This window comes from Taudactylus pleione, unplaced genomic scaffold (assembly GCF_031769625.1).
Source record: "Taudactylus pleione unplaced genomic scaffold, aTauple2 ptg000256l, whole genome shotgun sequence".
NCBI lineage: Eukaryota > Metazoa > Chordata > Amphibia > Anura > Myobatrachidae > Taudactylus > Taudactylus pleione.
In genome coordinates this window covers 5,169,169-5,192,974 of record NW_028284658.1, presented here as the reverse complement: position 1 = coordinate 5,192,974, position 23,806 = coordinate 5,169,169, and the positions used below count along the sequence as shown (strand labels likewise).

Sequence of the window (23,806 nt, the reverse complement as noted above, 5' to 3'; positions counted from 1 at the left end):
TAATTACATTTGGTATACAAAGCAATAACTAATGCTCTACAGTAGTTCTTACATAAAGAATAAGAACAGATGCTAAACAAATGTTACTCAAACCACAATAGAGCTGTAGAATATTACTGGATTGATAAAGCAATTTTATTTTAATTAATGAAAAGCTCTGCAGCACTGTTATAAAGTTATATACAAAAACATGAACATATTTTTAGATTGAATACATATTCTGAATACATCTTTCCTGGTTCTCTTTGCCTTGACCAAATGCAGCATGTTCTTCTATGTGATATGCTGGTACAGTAGCTGAAGCCACATGGCTCAACTGTGCAAAAGATAATGCTCTTAGGGTATGTGAGAGATTGGCTGGAAAGTTGGGAGGAGCAGAGAGTGTGATGATGTCTGTCTATTGGAAGAAGTGTATAGTGATAAATAATATTATTCAATAGTCTATTACTTTTCTCCCACCAGTTTTCCTCCAAAAGAGAGGCACCCATGCTGGTCAGGTTTCTGAATAACAGGAACCACTCCCTAATTGCTCACCTGTTCTGTGTGAATTATTGATGAACACACAGAGACAGGGTCTGTGATATAACAGAAGCTCAAATGCCTGTAGAATCACCTTTTATCACAAATCAGATCACTGTCTAAAAGATGTCGGGGTTCCACTGCTGCCTCTAGTTTAGTGGGGAAGCAATAGTTTTACTCATCAACCCTGAACACTAATTTACCTTTACAAGTTGTGTAGGAAAATTTGGGGGTTCTATAAATCAGTAATAATAATCCTCACCAATCATATTAAAGGCTACTTTTTCCATCAATACTGTAGGTTTACTTTTTTTATAAGTGATTTTGAATTTGTTTTCTTATTTTCATGACATATTTGTCTATAAGGTGCACAGTTAATATTTATAAATAATAAAGTACTTTTGATGTTGTGCCTAATCGGGAAATTTGCAGTTGGATTAATATTGAATACATGCCCATAAATTATACCCAAGAGGATTTCATCACTGTACAATAGGAGGTTACCCTACCATATTGAGACAAAACATTTGATAAATGTCCATCATTTTGTTTAAACAAATGACATTGTTGCATTAATGGTGAGCATGACATGCCTGAGGTATAAGTTTGCACATAGGGCCCGATTTAGAAACGGACACAATTTCGATTTTACGCAGCTGAGCGGATTTTTTGCTAATACGCATGTGTGAAAATGCTAGGAAACCCTTACTACATCCTCACTAATCTAGCTGTGTGACGGCGTGCGCATTTATGTATGACCTTGCATTTATTAGAGAGTCTGCTATCAATGGGCGATTCAGGGTGGAGACTGGGAGGTGACCTAGTGTTTGCAAAAAAGGCAGTCTCATGGGCATTATGGGAGTGTCAAGAGAATGTCTTCCCAATCACACATCCAAGCCTCAGATGCCATGTTTGGAAGTACTTGAGATGAATAGACTGAGTCACCCCAAGGCTACCACAAGTGTTGATAGTGCTGCTGGTGGAGATTTTACAATCACCATCGCAGTTACATGGTCCACAGAGCCTGAAAGTGGCGCCTCAGCGATTGTACTCTCCGTTGCATAAGGGAAAGACTGAGATTAGCATGTGCATATTACTGAAACCATTGTTAAGACAGTGGTTGTACTAGCAAAAGCATTTAAGAGATATTCCCATGGCTGGATTATAGGTGGGGTGGTCGCCCAGGGGCCCCCACACCTTGGAGACCCCCACACTCAGCAAACATTGTCCTGAACCAGGCCACTCTGGACCCCCCTTAGCCAGCTCCTGAGCAGTCTGTCACTCATTGGTGGACTTTTGATTTAAGAAGACGGAGACAGCTTTTCTCCATTTCTACAGTGGGTGGCCGGGCAATGACACATGACTTCTAAGCCCTTCCCCCCACACTGATAATGCCGCAATTCGCAAGTGTATGGGTAGGGGGCAGGCCTAATGCTGTGATATGCCCGCCCCTGTCAGGAACATGATGAAGCTGAACAGGTAGTTTGTGTGCTCGCGGTCTCCCTCTCTGTCTTCCTCCTTTATTCCCCCCTCTCTCCCTCTGTCTCTCTCTCTCTATCTCTCTCCCTCTCTTCCCCTCCCTCTCTCTCTTCCTCTCACCCTCTTTCTCCCTACCAATCTCTTTCGTCCATCTGTCACTCGCTCTCTTTCTTTGTCTCCCTTCTCTATCACCCACTTTCCATCTCTCTCCCCCTCTCTCTCTTTCCCCCCCTCTCACTCTCCCTGTTTCCCTCTCTCTATAGGTAAGGGGCATAGTAGTGGCTGCGGGGGGCCGTGGAAATTTTATTTGTAGGAGCCCCCGCAAGCCTTAATCCGGCCCTGGATATTCCCCAGCACACAGAAATCTGCACTGAATATACCAAGCAGCTGGCAGATAGCTTCATAGAGCTTGTAGACAAACATATTATAAACTCTGAATGACCTTTTACAATACAGTAGTATTAAATCATATCCAACACTAACTGATTACTGTATAAACACATTTGATAACCAATAGCCCCAAAACCTAATTGTACACAGACAATCACGCAATATATGCAAAAAATGGAAGCCCTGCCAGCAAGGGGATTCAGATGTATGTTCTCTTTGTATGCGTACCTCTAAGGACAACCTCTTATTGGAAGCACTGTCCCAGATTAACTTAATTAGGGCACAAAAATAAACTGATATTGTTGCGATTTGTGACAATAAGAAATTAAAAATAACTGGAACAGAGGCATTTTGTAAAATGTCATATAGGCCCCAATGATCTTTCAACAAATCATTTAAAAAGCTTGGGTACTTGTGCACAGGCCTCAGTACCAAGTGACTAATTGACAATTATGTGCCTTAATTGTTCCACTGTTGCATGTATATATCAACACTGAAGAGGTTAAAAGGGGGAATTACAAGGTCTCAATGGGGCGAGTGATCCTTAACTCATAGCTTAGTGATATGGACAAGCAGTGTGTCCTGGAGCATAAGTGACAGAACGAGTGGCAGGTCCTTGCAGAAGAGTGAGATTCAAGGCATTGTGAGTGACATGGGCCGTCTGACACCTCTTACGGGGGGAGCTGGCACCAGCCGCCATCCCCCTGCTGTCTGATAACCGTGTAGTCTGTCATTCTGCTAGAACATGGGCACAGGGGAGCGTGATACAGGGAGGGGGGAATAGAGATGATGGACTGTGAGATAACAAAACTGCAGATATAGTAGGATGACAGAAAAGGAGGGAGTCTGTGAGTAAAAGGAATAGAAGGAAATGATGAGGGCAGTGAACAAATCTCAGGTGAAGGGAGACAGTAAAAGGCTTGGGATGTACTATTATGCTGTGGATCCAGGATGAGAGAGAAAGTAAATTACATGAAAAAGATAGCGCAACTGGTAATGAATAATGAATGAACAAGGACATATGCAGCAATGACATGTTAATATGATCTAAAGTATGGTAGATATTTGTTTATATATCAAAGACATAAATATAATACATGATAAAATGATACAAATACATTGGGTATGCAATCCTTAAAAACAATAATAATAAAAAATGAACTGTAGAAATCTGTCTGAAAAAGGAGGGGATGAAAAATAGATAAAAAATGTATGAATGATGAGTGGAAGATCAAAAAATATGATTGTTCATGAAAAAAATATATATAAAGGAAAATCTGATTGGGTGCATGCTTTTCCTTTATATATATTTTTTTCATAAACATTCATATTTTTTGATCTTCCACGCATCATTCATACATTTTTTATCTATTTTTCATCCCCTCCTTTTTCAGACAGATTTCTACAGTTAATTTTTTATTATTATTATTGTTTTTAAGGATAGAATACCCAATGTATTCATGTTCTAATTTGTATCATTTTATCATGTATTATATTTATGTCTTTGATATATAAACAAATATCTGCCATACTTTAGATCATATTAACGTGTCATTGCTGCATATGTCCTTGTTCATTCATTATTCATTACCAGTTGCGCTATCTGCTCCTTCTTTTTCTGATAATACCCACCAGGTGACCACTGTGTTATTGATAGCAGCATCTCTTTTATAGATGGCTCTTCTACTGTTTCTCACTTAGTACTATTTAACATTATCTAGGTGGCCTCTAGCGCAGTCTCATTGCTATACATCCAAAGTAAATTACATAGCAGTACTACAGAAAATACAGGTTAATGCAATGTAAAAAACCTGTGAAAATCAATAGACATTATCAAAAAATAGAAATGTCCAATTTTGTGTTGATCAAATTTATTGAAATGTTTCCTAAAAAGAATGTGTGATTATCACAAAATAAAGGAATTTAAAGGCTGAATTAGAATAAGTGAGTAAAAATTATATGTTCCATTGAATCTATTCACAGATCCTGTGCATGGGCCGCAGAACGTGGAGCTGGTTGATATCCGCGCTCGACAGCTGACACTGCAATGGGAACCATTTGGCTACACTGTTACTCGATGTCACAGCTATAACTTAACTCTACACTACAGCTATCAACTGGGAGATGAGCGAGTGGAAGCTGAAGAGTTGATTCTGACTTCTAGCCACTACACCTTGCGTGGCCTGCGACCACATACGGCTGTCTACTTGCGACTTGCTCTATGCAATCCTGAGGGCAGAATGGAGAGTGGAGAGATAGTAGTGCACACTGAGGAGGATGGTATGTTAGCAGACTATAAATCATTTCTAAACAATGAATAACAGATCGTTTTTAATGCAGTATATAACATACATTTTACAGTATATAGCATGCAGAGAACAGTATGTAATATTGTATCTATAAATGTTATTATAAGGTTTACTGTTAGGGATATGCATATACCTACATAAAATGTTCAAGTAGACCTAGAACTTTACAGTGCTGCTGTCTCAATATCATGTTGGTAATTATTAACAGCATCTGTCTGCCCCCTCAGTGCCTGGTCCTATACCTTTGGAGTCCATTCAGGGGGGACCCTTTGAGGAGAAGATTTATCTGCAGTGGAAAGCTCCCAATGAGACAAATGGGGTCATCTCCATGTATGAGGTACCAGGCGAGTGGGAATTGCCATCAATCCTGTACATTTAGCATCAAGCATTTCCCCTCTATGTATATTATAAGTGTTGCCACCAACCATCACACATTTAAAGGATATGAATGACCTACTCAATATATACTTATGTGTAATATATATATATATAATATATATATATAAAATTCTGACCACTTTCACACACATTGTCAATTTTTCTATATGCCTCTTCTTCCCTCAGATCTCTTACAAGGCAGTGGGCTCTCTAGATCCCAGTGCAGATTTGTTGAATCAGAAGGGCCGGATCTTCAAGCTGCGCAACGAGACCCACCATCTGTTTGTTGGGCTGTATCCTGGATCCACATACTCATTTACTATCCGAGCCAGCACCAGCAAAGGCTTTGGACCACCCATCACAACCCGCATTGCCACAAAAATAGCAGGTGCTTAGCAGTTTTCCTCTTTGAAAGTAGTTATCCCTTTCATTCTGTGTGTCTACAAATGTCCCCTGGATCTGGTCATTTTTCCTAAATCTAGTACTTTACTTTTGCTGTTTTCTCTCCATCCCCTATTTAAACTATTTTCCCAACGTAGACTCTGTAATCTCCCTATCACACTTTCTCGCAGCTCCTTCCCTAACTGACTCAGAAGCTGAGATCCCTTTGAATGAAACTGAAACTACAATCACAGTTTGGTTGAAACCAGCACAGTCTCGGGGGGCTCCCATAAGGTAAATAATTCAACAACCAGTTTCACTATTCCAGAGAGGATGAAACTCTGCACACTCCAGATTGTGAACATTAGCTCTAAGGTTCATCAGGTAATTGACTAACACATCAATCAAAGCTAGGTAGCTATCACTAATAGTCCATAATCAGTCAGTCTATCGATCAGTCACTCAATCTTTTCTTTTATGTAATCACCTCTAGCAGTATTTGATCCCAATATACCTAATTTCACAACCTACACTGATCCTAGCCAGGAAACCATACAGTATATCACACCTTAACCTAACCTGATTTCAGCTGCCACATACTGTACTGTATGTGAAAATCATCCTTATGATAGTGTCAAAGTTTTGCTTTAGAACTCTCTTTCTCCAGCCTAAAAATCATGCTTTCAAATCTCATATATAACACAATATATTCAGTGAGAAACACTTTTTTAATGTATTTTCTTATGTGCAGCATAGAGACACAATGGTTAGCTTGCTGCCTCACAGCACCGAGGACAGGGACTAATGTGATTCACTAAAATATGTGCTAAGCAATGCGGAATATGTGCGCACTATGTAACTAACTGTTAAAAAAATAAACATAATGTCTTATGAGCAGAAAAACTTCTACAACTGAAGTTCACTACTGAGACAACGTTCCCACTAAATGCAATTTGTAAATATACAGATTTCAGAATTCTGCACTTTGGATCTGATTCAGAGATAGGTACAAATCCCATTGCGACTGCGTCTTTGTATGTAAATATGCAAATGTCACAGGCGCCTGGATCTGTCGTGAGAGGTATCGCAAATCTAAACGCTTGCATACAAAGATGCAAATCAGTCCATAATCGAAACTTCTGAGTATCACCATGGTTACTCAAAATGTCTGTCAGAACTGAGATACCATTACATTACACACCTGCGTTTTAGTTCCCCCCCCCCCCTCCCGCTGCTGTCGACAAACTGTCCCTGACTATCAATCACCTTGCGAATAAATGCCCACTGCAAGCAGCTACAGTAAACCATGGGGACGCATGCAACATGTGACTCCAACGTATGCATAGTAATTAAAACATCAGCCAATTGCAAAAATACCAGGTTTGCGTCTATCTCTGATTCAGGCCCTTTGGCTGCAAAACTGCAAGTTTCAAAGCACAAGTAGTACACTGCCCTTACTAATCTATCCTGAACTATTTATGTCTATGCCCTACCACCTCTTTGACTATGATCTATCTACTTTCTCTGTGTATATAGCGTATACCAGCTCGTTGTAAAGGAGGAGCGGACTCAAAGGTCAGGGAGGGCCGCAGATGGCAGTGGATGTTTCCCAGTACCAGTGAGTTACCGGAATGCCTCGGTTATGGAGTCCCCTCATTACTTTGCGGCAGAGCTGAAACCAGCACAATTGGTGGCATCACAGCCCTTTACTGTGGGAGACAACAGAACCTACAATGGCTATTGGAACCCACCTCTTTCACCTGTGAAGAGTTACAGCATTTATTTCCAGGCTTTGAGTACAGCCAATGGGGTATATATATCATGAACAGCTTGCGTCCATTAAATACTTGTTTATATTTTATATTAAATACTGGTTTATGTTTTACACAGTGGGCCTGATTCTGAGCTGAACGCAAGTCCAAATGCGAATGCATCCCCCAGATATCTGCAAACTATGAATGCTTTGTAGAATGCAATTGCAAACTGCACATGCACTGTACCATGCATGCACACATGGGAAGAGATTGAATGTGTGGACGGATTGCCCAGTCCATTGATGGGAGTTTCTGGGCGGCAACTATGCAATTGCTCGGAACCAAATCTGTCTCGTGGAAGTGTGGTGTACCTGTAGGCTGACTTCCATCCTGGTTCGCTGCATGCATAGAGAGATAGGGCGCCAGTTTCAGAATTATCTTTTGCACCCAGCATGGGCTGGGTGCAAGTCCAGGTACTAATGATGGCTACTGCAGACAGGAAAATAGTGGGCAGGCCGGATATCTGCATGAAGACAGACAGCTAATTGGCAAAGAAGGGCAGATGCTTGCATTAGCATAAGTTACAGCAAGCAACCGGCCGCGGCGAGGCGGGAGTACAGCCGCAGGTGCCTCGGCTCAAAATCTCACCCACTGTGCTCAGTGACAAATGAATGTAATATGCAGTTACACTATGAAATTCACAGTATAATGGGGCAGATGTATGAAGCTCTGAAAAGTGATAAAGTGGAGAGTGATAAACGTCCAGCCATTCAGCTCCTAACTGTCATGTTACAGCCTGTGTTTGAAGAATGACAGTTGGGAGCTGATTGGTTGATCATTTATCACTCTCCACTGTATCTCTTCCCAGAGCTTCATACATCTGCCCCAATATGTCTTTTGTATGCATGCACCATATATATAGTATATATATATATATATATATATATATATATATATATATTATAGTTGCACTATTATAATGTATATATATATATATATATATATATATATATATATATATATATATATACTGTAATAGTGCAACTATAGTAGTGGTGGTAAGTACAGAATATACTTTGTTCTATGCACGGGAGATATTGGATATAAAACAAAATCTAATTGCAGATTATTGCAGCTCTTTCTGAAACTGCTGACTTGCTAAACAGACAAATGTAAAATCTCTGGACCCATTTCTGAATTCGCAATTTTTGAAATAGATGACATTACTCTGTAATAAGGGCAACATCTGGCTTTACGCTATAGTATAGTTATTTTTATGCACTAGTAAACTATGACATGGTAGCCTCAATCTATGAGTTACCTTCTATCTCTATAAATTCCCTTTATTCCTATCTCTTGTTTGCTTCAATCCCTCATTTTATAATGTCACAATTACGAGAGCAGAGTGCCATAGTAGATGATGTGCTATGTTATCTGTGTGACATAATATACACTGTAAAAGAACCACTACATAACACTTCTAAGCTAAAACTGACATATGTTACTGTAATGTGACTAATCTATATAGATAGATGCTACAAACACTAGCTAATGTGGGTGCAACAATAATAAACCAACAACACCCCCCATCTTTTTTGTTTCTGTACTTAAAGCCAATAGCTAATCCTTCCCATGAGCATTCTTTTTTACTTCTCAATTTTATTTGAAATCATGAACAATATAATTGCACCCTTGTGCAAAAGGATGCACATACCAACTTAATACACTGAAATTTTTTACAATAATACACACTATACTTGCCCACATTCAGCTCCCTCCTTCCTGAATGTCTGCTTACAGCAGGGGGGGGTGGGGGTGGCCGGGTAATGATGAAGACTTGGGGGCAGGGCCAGGGGCGTGTCCACGTGATCGTATCATCGTGGCCCCGCCCCCTCTTCACAATGCCGAAATTGACGGCATTGTGAAGCAGGGGGCGGGGCCACGATGACCAATTCAGCACGAATCGCATCACCGCCCCCCCCCCGCTGCGGGGGTTTCTATCTTCACTCAGGGGGGAGAGTAGGGGGCGGGAGGCTTGCCTGCCTTTCCGGGGGGCTGGGAGCGGCGCCCGATATTCGGGAGGCTCCCGGCCAAATCAGGAGGGTAGGCAGGCCTTAATAACACAACATAAAGGGCTTATGTATCAAAGCTTGATGAGAGATAAAATTGTGAGATATAAATCACCAACCAATCAGCTTCTAACTTACATTTTATAGGCTGTGTTTGAAAAATGACAGTTGGGAGCTGATTGGTTAATACTTTTTCTCTCACAATGTTACCTCTCATCAAGCTTTGTTACATAGGCCCCTTAAGCTATTGCAAACAGAAGGTGTAAAGCTGTGCCTTTTTCAAGGATACTATGTGCTTTTACCACAGTATACAGCAGCACATGCATCAAACTGCTGTAAGACACGTAACATAACTTCGCAGAGTGCTGAAACAAAGGTACTGAAGAAAAATAATCATCACTACTTGAAGTAGTGAGCTTTAGTCTAGAGGATCATTCACACAGGGGTTTTATGCCTTTGTGTGGTCTGCTGCTCCCAGAACAGCCCAGTACACACTGTACACAATGACAAATATATATTTAGCACAGATATTTTTACGCTATGTTCTATTTAGACTGCACATTTCCACTAGAAATCAGAATATTGTTCCATTTAGACTGCACATTTCCACTAGAAATCAGAATATTGTTCCATTTAGACTGCACATTTCCACTAGAAATCAGCTGTATTTGTGTCCTATGCACCACATACACATCTTCTTAGGACTGTGGATGAGAAAGAATAGTGATATTCTGTCTATTATGTCCAGCTGATAAGAGCATTTAATTAAAATAGGCTCTAATTTCTTTTCTTTTTCAATTTTAGATTCATTTTAAATAATAAGCAGTGGCGGCTCCAGGGGTGGGGCTGCAGTACAGTCCAAAATTGAAATAGGGGAGCCACACCAACTGCCAATGAGTCCCGGCCGGCGATGTTTGGCAGCGTTTGAAAGGACAGTTGATGTGGTTCCCCTATTTGAATTTTGGACTGCGCTGCAGTTCCTCCCCTGGGGCCGCCACTAATAATATGTATGTTTACTAGTGGATGAATTATCATCAGCTCAGGGGGTGTGTCCACTACGAGATCCAGTTGTGAGGGGCCCCAACAGTGTCAAACAACCTTTCTATGGCCCCTACTCTGCTAGAATGCTGGGGAGCACAGCCAGGTGTCTTGGTAGGACAGATCAGCTTCGCTGGCCCTACCCCATGCTCCTCCCAGTGTGCTAGTTATGTGATTGGTGAACATATAGATTTCATAAAGTTCGGGTTTGGTGTGTTGGGTACAGGGTCGGACTGGCCCACAGGGGTACAGGTGAAACCCCCCGGTGGGCCCCACTGCCTGAGGGCCTCATCCCCTCCAGGGATCAGGTTTCAGACTTTGCACTTTAATTATACATATGTTACACTATACTGCACAGGACTATGGTGTGTTCTCTATAATGCATTGCTGCTGTTATTATTATTATTATTATTATTATTATTATTATCTGGTACATTATCATGCATACACTAGTAGTATTAAAATAAATATATTTTTAAAGTGATCCAGACTATGTCCTCTCTAATGGTTAGCCAAACCTTTGTGGAGGCTCACCACACCCCCTCTGGAGAGTGGCCACACCACTAAGCATGGGCCCCTATCACTGCATTCCCCCGGTGGGCCCGTCATGCCCCAGTGAGGACTTGTTCTGGTTTGGGAAAATGCACACATGAGATGGAAACAATAAAGGAAATAAACACTGACAGACACAAGTGTGATATTTGTGACATAAATGACACATACAAATACAGCAGATTATTCAGGATCTAATCCTAAATTTTTTGTATTCTGTTTATTTTTTACAGGAGACCAAAATCAGTTGTGTCCGATTAGCCTCTAAAGGTAAATAGTTCTACGATAATTAAGATTCAAGTGCATGGTGGAGAATAAACTAAAGTGTGTATTATCTGCATGTTATAATACAATTAATACATACTGTATATAGCACCAGTACTGCTATAGAGATTATTATGCAACAAAACTTTATGTATTATTAAACACATTGTTATAAAAAGTGTCCTAAAACATGGTAATAAACCAGGCTTATTTATTTGCCTGCTCGCAACCTTTTTCACTGACAGTATGTGTAATATGATTGCATGATGTACCCCACAAAAACATCAAGGCACATACTGGCCAGTGCAATTACCCTAGTTTGGGCACAAGATTAAGTCAGCTAGCATGTGTGACATAAGGAACACAGAACAATAAATCAGTTTACTCTTAATATGTCTGCAGTCCATTCATCACAACATGGTTTTCTCAAACGTTCAATTGTACCTTATACAGTAGCTTAGTTTCCCAACCTCCATCATTACAGTGCAGGTTTTAAGGATATCTATGCTTGAATCCAGATAGTTAAATCAAATGGACTGAAGTATTAATTAAGTCATCTGTGCTCAATTACGGAGATCCTTAAAACCTGGACGGTAATGACAAGTTTGGGAAACTATGTAGCTGGATTTACCCCTATTTCTAAATCAGGTACAGTATGTTTTGGGATATTTTAAAATAAAGCATGTGTTATATAAAATATTTTTGTGCTGGCAGAAGACTCCTGCATGTAGATTATCTCCTGGTCCAGTCCAATGTTGTATAAATTTACACAACTAATGCATCTCTAACTTGAACAGAGCCAATTATTTCATAGTCTCTCTGCTGCCCTATTTCAGTCAGCCTTACTTGTGCTGACACTTATGGAATGCCCATCTATAGTCTGCCAATAGAACATAATAGTGTAATAAACGTTTGGTTATTATAATAATTAGAAAATTCTTTCAGTTTAGTTTAGATTATATCCCTCCTAGAAAAATCTTGTGTTTGTCCCGGTGAGGTTCTTAGCATATTATATCAATTTATCTAGGATTTACCATAATAGCGACCCTTCTAATATGTAGACAGCAATGCAGGAAGCCGTGCTGATTAAAATTACCTATGGGCAGTAGGATTCCTGTTGCTGTTTGAACACTATCGCTCAAAGCTAATAATAATAATAAGCTAAACTGCGGCTTTGACAAACCACATATACATATACAGTACATATAACCTCTGATATTAATTCTAAACGCTACAAAGTGTTTGATCTTTAGATACATGTAGCTGAAATCATGGTTAGATTAAGTAAAAAAATGACAACACTGACATAATGGTAGCTCACGTAACTATTATTAAAACTAATATTAAAACAAATAAATTAGAAATTGACAAGGTATGTGCGCTGAGGTAACAGTCAGCTACCATGTAACAAAAACTGTCTAATGTTTTCCCAGAAGCCTAAGATGGCCAATGCGAGTCTAAAGGTGCCCATCCACTAGACAAGCTGAAAACGACTGCACGATTACGACATTATTATCCTGCAGTCATTTGTCAGTCTGTGATGAGCCTACACTGAACGAGCAGTCGTTCAGTGCAGTCTCATCAATCATCTGCAAACATGCTGAACCTGACGATATATCGTCAAATTTCCAGGATGTTTGCCCGATGATAGCTGTCTAAACGACCAGCGGGTACGCGCATCTGTGGTCGTTTAAGACATTTTACAAACGATTTGCAAATGATTTATGAACTATTACGATCGTTCAATCGCTCACAAAAATTGTCTAGTGGATGGGCACCTTTAATCTGGCTACGCACATACATTGTATTTGTTTTTCATATCTGAATGACCAATATACCAATATTTCCATCTCAAGATACAAGTGAGACAAACACATTTTAGAAATGTAATAACTTATTTAAAATTTATTGTAAAAAAAAATGAATGATTGCTCCACACACATTAGAATTTTGATTTGACAAAGATATCTGCAGTCCAATCACAGTGTAGGCTATTTTTAGGGTCACTAGACTTTCAATACCTTAATCAAATAAACACATTTTAATCTGCTGTAATATGGTTGCTTTATATTGATAGTGCTCCACTATTGGATTGTCAATCGGCTTTGTCTTCAGCATTTGGTCATATTGGATCGATTGTCAAATATGCACTGGTTGTTTGACAGTTCCATGATAAACCTATAAGACCGTATGATTGTAATGTGGTCAGCTTTAGACTGTTCTCACAACAAAGCTGTGCAAAGTAAGCCGGAGGGAGTAGTTGGTGTATATATATATAGTACATAGAATTGTGTAGATCAGTAAACTGCACATGTACTTCCTGAAAGACTACAACAAGTTTCCTTTACAACTCCCTTTAATCACTCGGGCTCTCTCCATGTCCCTTTATGGTGTTTTGATTCCCATTACATTAGGAGGGATTCTGTAAAGTGTCCACTACAAGGCTATGTCTCCCTCCTCCGTTCTGATTATCTTTTCCTCTCCTGCATGTCTGCCAACGGGATTCTTCCCTTTTGCTTCTTAGCGGTTACCGCCGGCTTTCTTCCAATCACCCGCCACCCCCCAAGCCAGCCAATAACAGGTGACTATATGTCCTTCCCTGGCAACAACTTACATATTCACTTTACCAGTCCAAATGCACTCAGATTGTGCCTCTATGGGAAATTCCCTTGTTCATTAGCAATTGAAACGCTTTAACCTCTTTGCTGCCAGAGACAATTTTGCATGCCATTGTAACATTAGGACAAATGCCTTATAAATAAACTAAGGCAATATCTCCCCTTTCTTCTCTTAAAGGGGCCTCCACGCAGAATACCAACACGGTGGAGCCGGAGAAGCCTACTGACAGTACGGTGCAGACTGCCGGCGTGATTGCAGGAATGCTGATGTTCATTATTATTCTCCTTGGGGCCATGATGACCATCAAGAGAAGGTTAGATGGAGAATGATAGGTGTACCAGTATGTAAACTGTTTGTAAGACTCTGGCAGAGAAGAGGTTAAAACTTTGTATAGGGAATTTCAATTAAGAGAGCCCTTCAAAGATCAGTATGGAATTTCTCTGTTCTCAATTCAACTACATCTTTTTCATCCTGTCTTGTCCCCATTTACACTGATTATCTGTTCCCCTACTCTCTCCTCTACATATGTGTATGTTTATTTTGCCTCAGGGTGTGATGTTATAACCATGTTTTACTCCCAAATATGTGCACATGAGCTGTGTACTGTCACAGTTACACATCTGCTGTGCTTCTGTGTAATTCATAGAGTGCCACTATGAGTACATTATGATTGCCTCCATAGAGCTCCCCACGTTGGTACATCATATACACTAACAATATAGCAGAATGCAAGTACAGTATATGTGTGTGCCCTGGGCCCATTTAAACCATACTGAGCTATCACCCAAACTATCTGTACTTCTGGCTGTCTGCGTGCTCCAAACCTAGTGTCAGTGTGAATATGTTTGTTTCGGTAAATAATGCATGTTTTTGAATGTGTAAGTAAGCAAATATACAATTTACATATAGTACAGATGGGATCAGAACTGAGAGAAATGTCTAGAAATGTTGTCTGAAACCAAAACAAATAAATAAGTAAAATTAAAAAATAAAAATAATGAAATATGAACACGGTAATGGGGAAGGTAGTATACTATATTCCTTACACTTCTGGTATATCTTATATGCCAGCATATTGTGTGATTAAGAACTGCTGTCAACAAGGATCATTTACAAACCTGAAAAAGTGAAGACCATTATTATTTTGTCTGACTAATACATGTAAAAGCTGCACACATGGGAACTGCCCCAAAAAATCCATCTGCACCTACATTTGTGGGTTTGGAACGGGAAAATGCACAATATGGAAACGGCGAGACAGTCTGATCTACTAAGACTTTACAACACCCCCATTAATCAGTTCAAGTTTTACCATTATTTATATATTAAATAATCATGAGGTGGGGATATTGTCACTGTCCTTATTTGTGTCATTTTTGAGAATGGAAGTCTATTACATGTGCTGAAGGACACATAAAAATGCAGTTTTCCATTAAAGTGTAAAAGGAAGGTGCAAAATGGGACCCTTTAAAACTTTAGGATAAGGTCCTGTAAATGTGGAGAAAAGTTATGTTAATTTGCACATTCCCAGAGAACAGGGAATCTCCTCCTAATGCACCCTTGTCTATCTCCTTATCTCTTCATATAATACAAAATTAAATTTTTGAATGTTGTTGCAATTTTTCTCACTCCTACCTCTAATCAGTACCTATAAAGGAACTCCCCTGATCAGCCACTTCTCCCATTGGACGGTGCAACTGTCAATCTTTTACATCCCCAAACATGAGCCATCCATGTGCTTGCTTGTGAAATCAGATGCACTGTTACATGACATCACGAAAAGCATTTACATGAAGGAAATGAAAGCAGGACTGGACAGGGCAAAATAGTATAGTAACTCTGCCATGCTTTTGCCCCATTTTGTTCCCTGTTTAATGTCGCTGCATGCAGAATTCTTTAGGGGGTGTGAAAAAAAAACTTGCAATGCCGGTGGTTACGATTTGCCATTCCGCAATGACACATTGCGTCCATCGTGTAGAACTGAATTTCCCCCTATGATTGTTAATGAGCACAAGTGACTCCATGTGAAAGAAGTGATGCATGGGGAATCCTGCCATGCAAATATATATCATCTTCATTTCCCTGGCATCTTCATCCTTCCCAGTTTATCAGTGTCTTTGTGTGTCACATACAGTTAGCCATAGTTTAAAAGCACTATGCCTGAACAACACAGTGTACAATGGGCCTGATTCAGCAAGGATCGCAGATGCGATTGTGTATGCAGTCGGCCGATTGTTATGCACTGTGCATGCGTCAAAGCGGCAGTGCGAGTGCGCAAATGCTCCACTGCAATCGGGACTGCGATCGCAGTGGCTACGCAGACCCATCGCAGAGTGATTGACCGGAAGTACTGTTTGTGGGTGGTGACGGGGGGTGGCCGGAGAAACGCAGGCGTGCCAGTGCTTTTCAATGCCGTTACAGGGTTGTGCATAATTAAGCCCCTGCGACGGCATACGCAGCCAGAGCTCTACATGGTGACAGGAAGCTTCGCAAGTTGTGAGGCATGTCAAGCTCAACCACAACTCTGCGTATGGGTCCGATGTTACTCGATGTTACCGATGTTCTCACTGACTTGCGGATGTATGTAATGGGAAGTGGGCGGCTTTATAAGTGGTGGCATCTTGGTATATTGCTGCAATCGCAGTGCGGTGCGGGTGCGTGCGATTGCAGACTTGCGATACAAGCTGAATGATACCCAATATACAATGCGGGCTTACTGCTATAACAATGTCTACCAATCATCACAGACAAAAAGAGTTATATGCATAGTTGTCAAGACTGAATACAATAACCAGTAACACTTTACAGCCATACAAATACGCCAATACAGTGCACTCACAGTAAAATTGTATTACACACCAAAATGACCTACATTAGTCATAGTCTATTCTAAGAATAGCACAACACCTCGAATGCTGTAATTGAAACCAGACATTAGGGTCATAAGCAGTTATGCATGGGCAAGGGCACCCCGATCGTAGGTAAACTGACTACATCCAGGGGCATATCTATAATGGGTGCAGGGTGTGCGGGGAACACGGGCCCCTGGGTCCAGGGGGGCCCTGCACCCATAATATTACTTACCTCTCCGGAGTCCCGCGTCTGCGCTGGCATCCCGCACTGTAAAACGTCAGGAAAATGGCTGCGGCGGCCATTTTCCTGGTGACCTGTGCATACACTATAGACTCTGGGCACACTCTAGTGCCCAGAGTCTATAACTCTGGCACTGGCTGCGCACAGCTCAGTGCACTGCTGGTCGCCGGGTGGAGAGGAGGGGGCCCGTGTTGGAGACTGCACACGGGCCCCCTCCTCTCTAGAAACGCCCCTGACTACATCCCCTTCTGAAAGTGTATGCAGGTAACCCAGGATTGTACATGCCACACACTACCATGGAGGCTCTGTGTTTGACTGTGTTTGCATTTATATCATGTAATCTGTGCATTTCTTATCCAGTGTATGAGTTTAACTGTGAGCATTTCCATAACTGGATGAATATTAGCATACATATTTGTGTTTGTAAGCATATCTCCAAGTATCTCATACTATCTTTAGGTATCACTGTCACTATAGGAATAGTACTTTGTGCAGTTAGCCTATGGCAGAGTGAGATGGTTATATATTATTAAGTAGCTGAAAGAGCTGTGTATATTTTTGATAGCGGTGTAGAATGTAAATAAGCTGTGTATATTAGTGAGATGTGGTATACTGGTATATTGTGACACAGTGTAGAAAATAAGAGAAACAGCTGCATTTATTAGATAGAAGAGAAAATAGGAAGAAAATGTATGTATACTGTATTACACAGTTGTCACCGTATGAAAGTAATTTCCCAAGGCCCTTTGTCATTCGATATGTATAAGCGCAATACATATGATACACTTATTTGTTCTGTATATAGAGCTACAGAAAGAAGTAAAATAAGAATGAGGGATATGTATGTTATGGTAAGAGTCTTGTGTACCATATGCTATATAGGGGTGTACTTACTAAGCTTTGCTAGGAAATAAAGTGAACGGTGATAAGGTACCAGCCATTCAACTGCCATTTTCAAACACAGCCTGTGACATGGCAGTTAGGAGCTGATTGGCTGGTACCTTATATCCATTCGCTTTATCTACTAACAAAGCTTAGTAAATAGACCCCATAGAGAGGAGCGGAGCAGGTGTTAGCTGCAGTATATCATAGAGATCCACAATGGACCTCATTATAGTTAGGAGCAAATCCAGCTACAGGGGCTGCTTCTGAGATGCACACAAAGGCACTGTAGTAGTGGGCAGAGAGCGGAAGCCTGATCTACTACCTTATGCTAATGCGAGATTCCATAGGGCTAATGCGGGGGTTCATGCAACTGCAAGCAGAAACCTGTGCTTCCCATTGATCTTACGCCAGCTGCCATAATTAGTTTTGGGACTATTGTTATGCAATATGTAGCCTAGAGGCTACAATGGCTAATGATAGCTAACAGGGCCAAACTCTGGAATGCGACTAATTCTGGAGCTTGGTAAATCTAACACTATAGCAGCCCCCATAGAAACTTGTGGGGGCTGCTACTGCTAACAGTAACAGGGGAGCTGCAGCAGATATCTCTGCTACTTCGATTCAGGGGATACTTACATTTTGTGTGTATCCCCCCAAAACTGTCAGTTTTCAGGGCATTTCTTGCAATATGTGTTTAATAAATATGTCCCTAAATCTTTTATATTTGGCACTCCAGAAGCACAACATGGTTTAACAAAATGTCAAATTCCACCAATTTGTCCATAATTGCACTTGCACCACAAACTATTTGCCTGTATGCCAAGTTACACGCATCTATGCAGCCGCACCATCCTACACTTGTGGAAATAGCCGTCACCATTATCAGTGCACACGTTCCACCGCTATACACGTTGCAAGAGATCCGTCAGATATCAGACTGGTCTCTGTATACACACAACTCAGCTTAAACCATAGTTCTGACTACACACCCACGACATTCCCCGCTGTCACCCATTCAGGCATAAGCGGAGATGAAGCTAAGATGTTTAGAACTGAATTGCCCATACAGTTGCTAATAGTTACGTTTGTGCAGTTAAGAAGCGTGCACAGTGCTAAGAATCACAAAAACTGATTGTGTGCAACACTGTATCAGGCACTCTATATGGATTTACTCCTAAGTCTGAATGAGGCCCAGCTGTGTATATTATAAAGAGCGTTAGATGTGTATAGTAGAGAGAAGCAGAATGAGCTAACTATAAAAAAGATAGCTGTGTACAATATATGTGTATTTAGGTTTATTTAATATGCCCCAGTACAGTAGTCACATTCTTTAATTATACATTATTGGAGTAAATTGGCCCACATCCACATCTCTAGTGTCACTCTGTCACGCTGGTGAGGTCATGCTGTCACATCTAATTATTCCTCTTTTTCTTTTTATTCCTTGTTTTTCGGTCCCCCCATGTGACCGCTCTCCATCCTCTAGAAGAAATGTGTACTCCTATTCATACTATCTGTAAGTACCAGTGGAAACCACATCAACCCATTCCCCTTCTTATTCCCTGTGCTGTCCTTCATATCATGGCCTATACAATAAAGGATAACTACACCTACATAAATTACACCTATTTTTTTAAACACAGTCCCAGAGGTCTGGTGTTCATGCATCCTTGCACATCTCCCAACATCAAGCGTCTGATCTAAACTTTACTCCTGCTCGCAGTCTACCGCGTTGCTTTTGCTTATACCAACCTAATCTTTTTGCATAAAGGCAGTGTACTGCCTACTAACAAGATGCTTCTGGCAATAGCGAGCTAGCTCCATGCATCGGTGTGCCTACCACACCGGGAGAGTGTAGAACCCTATGTTCTGGGGCAGTGGCGTAACTTCATCCCAGGTGCCCGGAGGCAAGATAAATGTTGGTGCCCTCCCCCGAAAAAAAATAATTAAAATTAACCAACCCCCCCAGCACCTATGCCAGCCCCAGCTGCCGTCGCCCCCCTATGCAATTCCCCCAGTAGTGGTCCCCCTCTGTAGAGGTCCCCCTACGCAGTGCCTGCCTATGTAGTGCCCCCCAGTAATGGTCCCCGTATGCAGTACCTCCAGTAGTTGTGCCCCTATGCAGTGCCCCTGGTAGTAAGGGCCCCTTTAGTGCCCCCAGTTGTAATGCCCTTGTAGTGCCCCCAGTAGTAATGCTCCCTGCAGTGCCCCAGTAGTAATGCCCTTGAAGTGCCCCCAGTAGTAAGGGCCCCTGTAGTGCTCCTAGTTGTAGTGCTCCCAATAGTGCCCCCAGTAGTAAGGCCCCTGTAGTGCCCCCAGAAGTAAGCCCCAGTAATGCCCCCTGTAGTAAGCACCTAGTGCCCCCTGTTGTAATGCCCCCAGTAATGCCAGTAATGCCCCCTGTAGTGCCAGTAATACCCCCCAGTAGTGCCCCCTGTAGTAATGCCCCCCGTAGTAAGCCCCAGTATTGCCCCCAGTAATGCCCCCTGTAGTAAGCCCCAGTCGTGCCCCCAGTAATGCCCCTTGTAGTAAGCCCCAGTAGTGCCCCCTGTAGTAAGCCCCAGTAGTGCCCCCTGCAGTGAGCCCCAGTAGTGCCCCCTGTAGTAAGCCCCAGTAGTGGCACCTTAGTAAGCCCCAGTAGTGCCCCCAGTAATGCCCCCTGTAGTAAGCCCCAGTAGTGCCCCCTTAGTAAGCCCCAGTAGTACCCCCAGTAGTGCCCCCTGTAGTAAGCCCCAGTAATTCCCCCTGTAGTAAGCCCCAGTAATGCCCCCTGTAGTGAGCATCCCCCGAGCGCCCGCTCTTCGGAACTATGGGAGTGACGTCATGACGTCACTCCCATAGTGCATTGCGGGACCCGGCAGCCAGAGCTCAGGAGTGAGCTCCGGCTGCCACTGGCGCCGGGGTGGGGGGGGGGGAAGAGAATGAGCCGGGCGCCCGCTGGTAACACACTCAGTGGGCGCCCGGCATATGGAGTGCTACCCCCTGAATCAATAGTAGCACAACAATGAATCAATGCACTATGAATCTATAGTAGCACAACAATAGAAGATGAGTAAGAAGCAGTAAGAAAGGACAGAGCAGAACACCAGTGTTGATAAAGATCCACAGAATAATTAAATAGAGAATTAAGTGTTGGTAACAAAAATAAATCTCCAGTTCTTGGAAAGACCCTTACCAGATGAATATTATTATGCTCATTTGACTACCTGTATAAGGGTTTATAATAATAATTGCATATGGTTTTCATAAAGGGCTACAAATAGCAGTCAGAAATATAGATGCTAGTCATGTTAGTTATTATCCTGAGAAAGCCTACGTACAGCATCCTAAAATATATTCAAAAAACAAAACAAACATCCACCACAATTACAGCTTTATCTCAATTATTTTCAGTTCTGTGAGCTTTTTATTTATATAACACAATTAAAATTATAAGTATGATGACTATTTTGAGACTCAGAGTAGCCTACTGCCTATTTCTTTCTAAGGACTAAAAACAGAAAGTGCTTGCTTAGGTAAACAATTGACCACATTCATGCCTTTAGTTGATGTAACTTCCATTCTGATAGCTTTTACATTTGCAATTGTTATTAGTAGCTGATTGTTCACAGAGCATTGCTTGTGCTCTATGGACAATGTACACCTAACTAGTGATTCAAATCCGTGGTGTTAACAGAGGCACTAAGTATCAAAATATAGGCATATACCAAAATTAGTGGTATTCCATTTGTATATAAGGCACCATACATTGTATGCTCATTTATCTATCCTTGTGCCCCCCTTCCATACCATATATGTTTGTCTTGCTTATAATTCAACCACTGCCTTGTCTGCTCAGAATCACACTGTCTAACAGGATCATTCCTTGTACACAACACCTGCTTTGCCAAAATCATGCTTTGATGTGTGGGGTCACGCAGTGCTAGAGCACACTGTGACCACTACCATATTCCCTATTAGGGCATGGCTCTTGACACAAAAAGAGGAAATGAAAGTGGAGTGACGAATAACAAAACTAAGGATGCTAAGGGGGTAGGTTGTATGAGGACAGAGTGGTGTATATGATTATGAATGTTTCATGTCTGTCTACCTGTTGTGGTTCACATGAAGGTGCGCATGACAGTCCTAAGGTCAGTCTTACAGTGTGATGAGTGTGACTGCTCTGGAACCAGTCTCATCATTTTACCAATCTCCATAAATAGAAACATATCATGACGGCAATTCACTTTCCATTATTAATGACTGACTCAAACTCATTAGCGATCTGTGGATTCATTTCTCCTTTTGAAGGAAGTGCAATATGTTAATTATCAAGGATTATAAAGGAGCGGTGCCCAAGTGTCACACCATTGCTTCTGTAGGTAACCTAATGTCTGCCAGGCATCCTTGAGCTCCCAATTACAACATGAAAAGCAATAACATTACTTGGCTGGCGCTAGACTTGTTAGCCAATTGAAACACGTCTATATCTGATTATCTAATGATCCGCCAATTATGTATGCTCTAGTTAAATGAGAGAAGCTATGTTGCATCATCCAATGGGTAGAGGAACATGCCATAAAAATAGCTCCCTCTGTGTCAGACTGTGTTAGGATGGAACACAGTGTGTAGAAAGTAATGTCTGTCTATATGCAAGTCTTGATCCTGTCAGACGCTGTTCTTTCTGCCTGCAGGAAACTGGCCAAGAAACAGAAAGAAACCCAAAGTGGCTCTCAGAGGGAAATGGGTCTGGTGGCTTCAGATAAAAGCTCTAGCAAATTGAGCTCCACCCGCAATGAAGACACTTTTTCCAGCTGCCAGGACGTCAATGGATTTAGTAAGAACATCACAGTTATTGGGAGGGATATATCATTTGGACAATTATCTTAAATTAAGTATGAGATTAATTATGCAGTTTAAAGCATTTACACAATTGAAATGATTTAAAAATCCCCTCTGAGAAAAGAAGTATTGCTGTCATAGTCACAGTTTCCTCTGTGTGCTCTGGGAATTAACATGTTAATACAACAGTGCTCCAGCAGAAGGACTGCACTAAGCATCCGATTGGCATTTCCCAGAGAGTGCAGTATCCTATGTACACAGTGAACAGAGCACTACCTACCTGCCTCTGCTTTTTCTGTAGCAGAAATTTGTAAAACTTTGAACTTATGAAATCATTAAACTGTGCAACTAAACATGTATTTTAATTTCGGTTTTGTGACTAATGTTGTGTAAATACTGTAGTCCAGTAATGGAACATGGCAGATAGTTATACTATGAACCCATTAGTGTCTTACATTATCCATGGGAGAGTGAGATGATGAATTAATGAATGATACTGTTATCTAATATTACCTAGCGTGTGCCATCTTCCCCTTTATAGCATATGGCAGTCATGGTCATCTATGACAGTCGGTGCTACATGTGTAATAGAAAATACTAGTGACATCAAAGGAATGCCACACATGATAATAGATTTATCCAAAATATATCTAAAAGAACTATTAGAGAAAAAACATGAAAAATGTGAGGAAAATGAGAATAATAAAAAATGATGAGAAACCAATATCTATCTATCTATCTATCTATCTATCTATCTATCTTTCTGTCATCTATGTATCTATCTATCTATCTATCTGTCATCTATGTATCTATCTATCTATCTATCTTTCTATCTATCTGTCATCTATGTATCTATCTGTCATCTATGTATCTATGTATCTATCTATCTATCTATCTATCTATCTATCTATCTATCTGTCATCTATGTAACTATCTATCTGTCATCTATGTATCTATCTATCTATCTGTCTGTCTGTCATCTATGTATCTATCTGTCATCTATGTATCTATCTATCTATCTATCTGTTATCTATCTGTCTGTTATCTATATATCTATCTATCCTATCTATCTATCTATCTATCTATCAACTATGTATCTATTTATCTATCTATTTATCTATCTGTCAACTATGTATCTATCTATCTATCTGTTATCTATCTGTCTGTTATCTATATATCTATCTATCCTATCTATCTGTCAACTATGTATCTATCTATTTATCTATCTATTTATCTATCTGTCAACTATGTATCT

At 40.9% G+C, this 23,806-nt stretch overlaps 1 protein-coding gene across 7 annotated transcripts in view; it reads left to right on the top strand.

Annotated features, from left to right (window-relative positions):
• Positions 1 to 23,806, top strand: part of PTPRT (protein tyrosine phosphatase receptor type T) — a 308,272-nt gene that overhangs the window by 238,905 nt on the left and 45,561 nt on the right. For 4 of the 7 annotated variants that reach the window (XM_088480609.1, XM_088480608.1, XM_088480606.1 and 1 more), the window contains exons 8-17: positions 4,372 to 4,668; positions 4,925 to 5,034; positions 5,262 to 5,463; positions 5,648 to 5,750; positions 6,993 to 7,266; positions 11,103 to 11,139; positions 13,658 to 13,714; positions 13,930 to 14,065; positions 19,217 to 19,246; positions 22,404 to 22,546. In XM_088480609.1, coding sequence (XP_088336735.1) covers positions 4,372 to 4,668; positions 4,925 to 5,034; positions 5,262 to 5,463; positions 5,648 to 5,750; positions 6,993 to 7,266; positions 11,103 to 11,139; positions 13,658 to 13,714; positions 13,930 to 14,065; positions 19,217 to 19,246; positions 22,404 to 22,546 — 1,389 coding nt within the window. The remainder of the gene's footprint in view (positions 1 to 4,371; positions 4,669 to 4,924; positions 5,035 to 5,261; positions 5,464 to 5,647; positions 5,751 to 6,992; positions 7,267 to 11,102; positions 11,140 to 13,657; positions 13,715 to 13,929; positions 14,066 to 19,216; positions 19,247 to 22,403; positions 22,547 to 23,806) is intronic. The other 3 variants (XM_088480612.1, XM_088480610.1, XM_088480611.1) reach the window with 3 other exon arrangements.